General features: G+C 46.0%; 1 protein-coding gene across 1 annotated transcript in view; it reads right to left on the reverse strand.

The window, feature by feature from the left end:
• Positions 1-1,203, reverse strand: part of lmnb1 (lamin B1) — a gene marked incomplete in the record, with an annotated part of 28,019 nt that extends 26,816 nt beyond the window's left edge. Inside the window, 1 exon segment of the mRNA XM_014002761.1 lies at positions 693-1,203. Coding sequence (XP_013858215.1) covers positions 693-1,051 — 359 coding nt within the window.

The raw sequence follows: 1,203 nt of genomic DNA on the forward strand, positions 1-1,203 counted from the left end.
CACACACACACACACACACACACACACACACACACACACACACACACACCTGTCACCGCAAGGTTTTATTCACCCCTGCACACCACCGCTTTGTGTAAAAAAAGCTACTAAATTACAGTAAAGTGAGACTAGCAAAATAAATAAATAAATAAATATTCTTTGTGTTGACCTATTTATTTCAGAAAATTCTGCTGAATGATTGTTTTAATGCACTTTGAACAGCTGCATATTTGACAGCTGCTGTTATAGGATACATGAAAACACACAGTTCTTTACATTTTAAACGACTGCTCTAAAAACAAGTGAAGACAGGACCCAGTTCTACATGTTTTAATGTAAATCTTGTTTTCATCAGTTTAAAACACATTTTATTTTTGTATTATAAGCCGAGTATAATTACTTTGTTGTGATTGCGGTTTCTAATGAGAAAACAAGTCAACAAGAAACGTTTTATTTTCCCGCCCTTCGGGTTGTTTTCCACTCTCCGGACCGAGCAAACCCGAACGCCAGAACGGGTCCAGTGTGGGCCGAGCCCGGGTCACGTTCCCGTGATAAACGTAACGCCCAGACTTTACGTGCGTAATGTCTCGAAAGCGGCTCGGAACTCCAAGTACGTAAATCCCGCTCGTTACTACGCATTTACTTGGTGTTTGCGCACAGATTAAACCAGAATAAACGTCGTCTTGTCTTACTTTTGCTGGAGCTGCTCATGCTCGGATTTGATCTTTCCCAGCTCAATCTGCAGCCAGGCCCGCTCCTTGGAGGAGTCGTCCAGAGACCTCCTGGCGTCGGCTAACTCCGTCTCATACAGCGTTTTCACTCCGCTCAGCTCCCGGCTCCTCACTTCTTCCTTCTCGCTGATCTGCAGATGCAGCACGGCGTTTTCAGACTCCAAACTGCGCACTTTGTCGATGTAAACGGCCAAGCGATCATTGAGGTCCCGCAGCTGTTGTTTCTCTTGTAGTCTGGTTATCCTGGTCGGGCTCAGCGGTGTGCTGCTGCCGCCGCACGTGCCTCTCTGGCCGGTAGGAGTTGCAGCCACAGACGCCATTGTGTACTGGAAGAGAAGCTAATTGGACTTAGCAAACAAACAAATAGAATGCTTGTAAAAGTGTATCGTCTTCTGCTCCAAGTGTTCGGCGGCAGCCCGTACTTTAGGAACCAGTCCAGGAATTATATCCTGCCCCTACTTAACCGAATGAA

Source organism: Austrofundulus limnaeus, unplaced genomic scaffold (genome assembly GCF_001266775.1).
Source record: "Austrofundulus limnaeus strain Quisiro unplaced genomic scaffold, Austrofundulus_limnaeus-1.0 Scaffold15, whole genome shotgun sequence".
NCBI classification, from domain to species: Eukaryota; Metazoa; Chordata; class Actinopteri; order Cyprinodontiformes; family Rivulidae; genus Austrofundulus; species Austrofundulus limnaeus.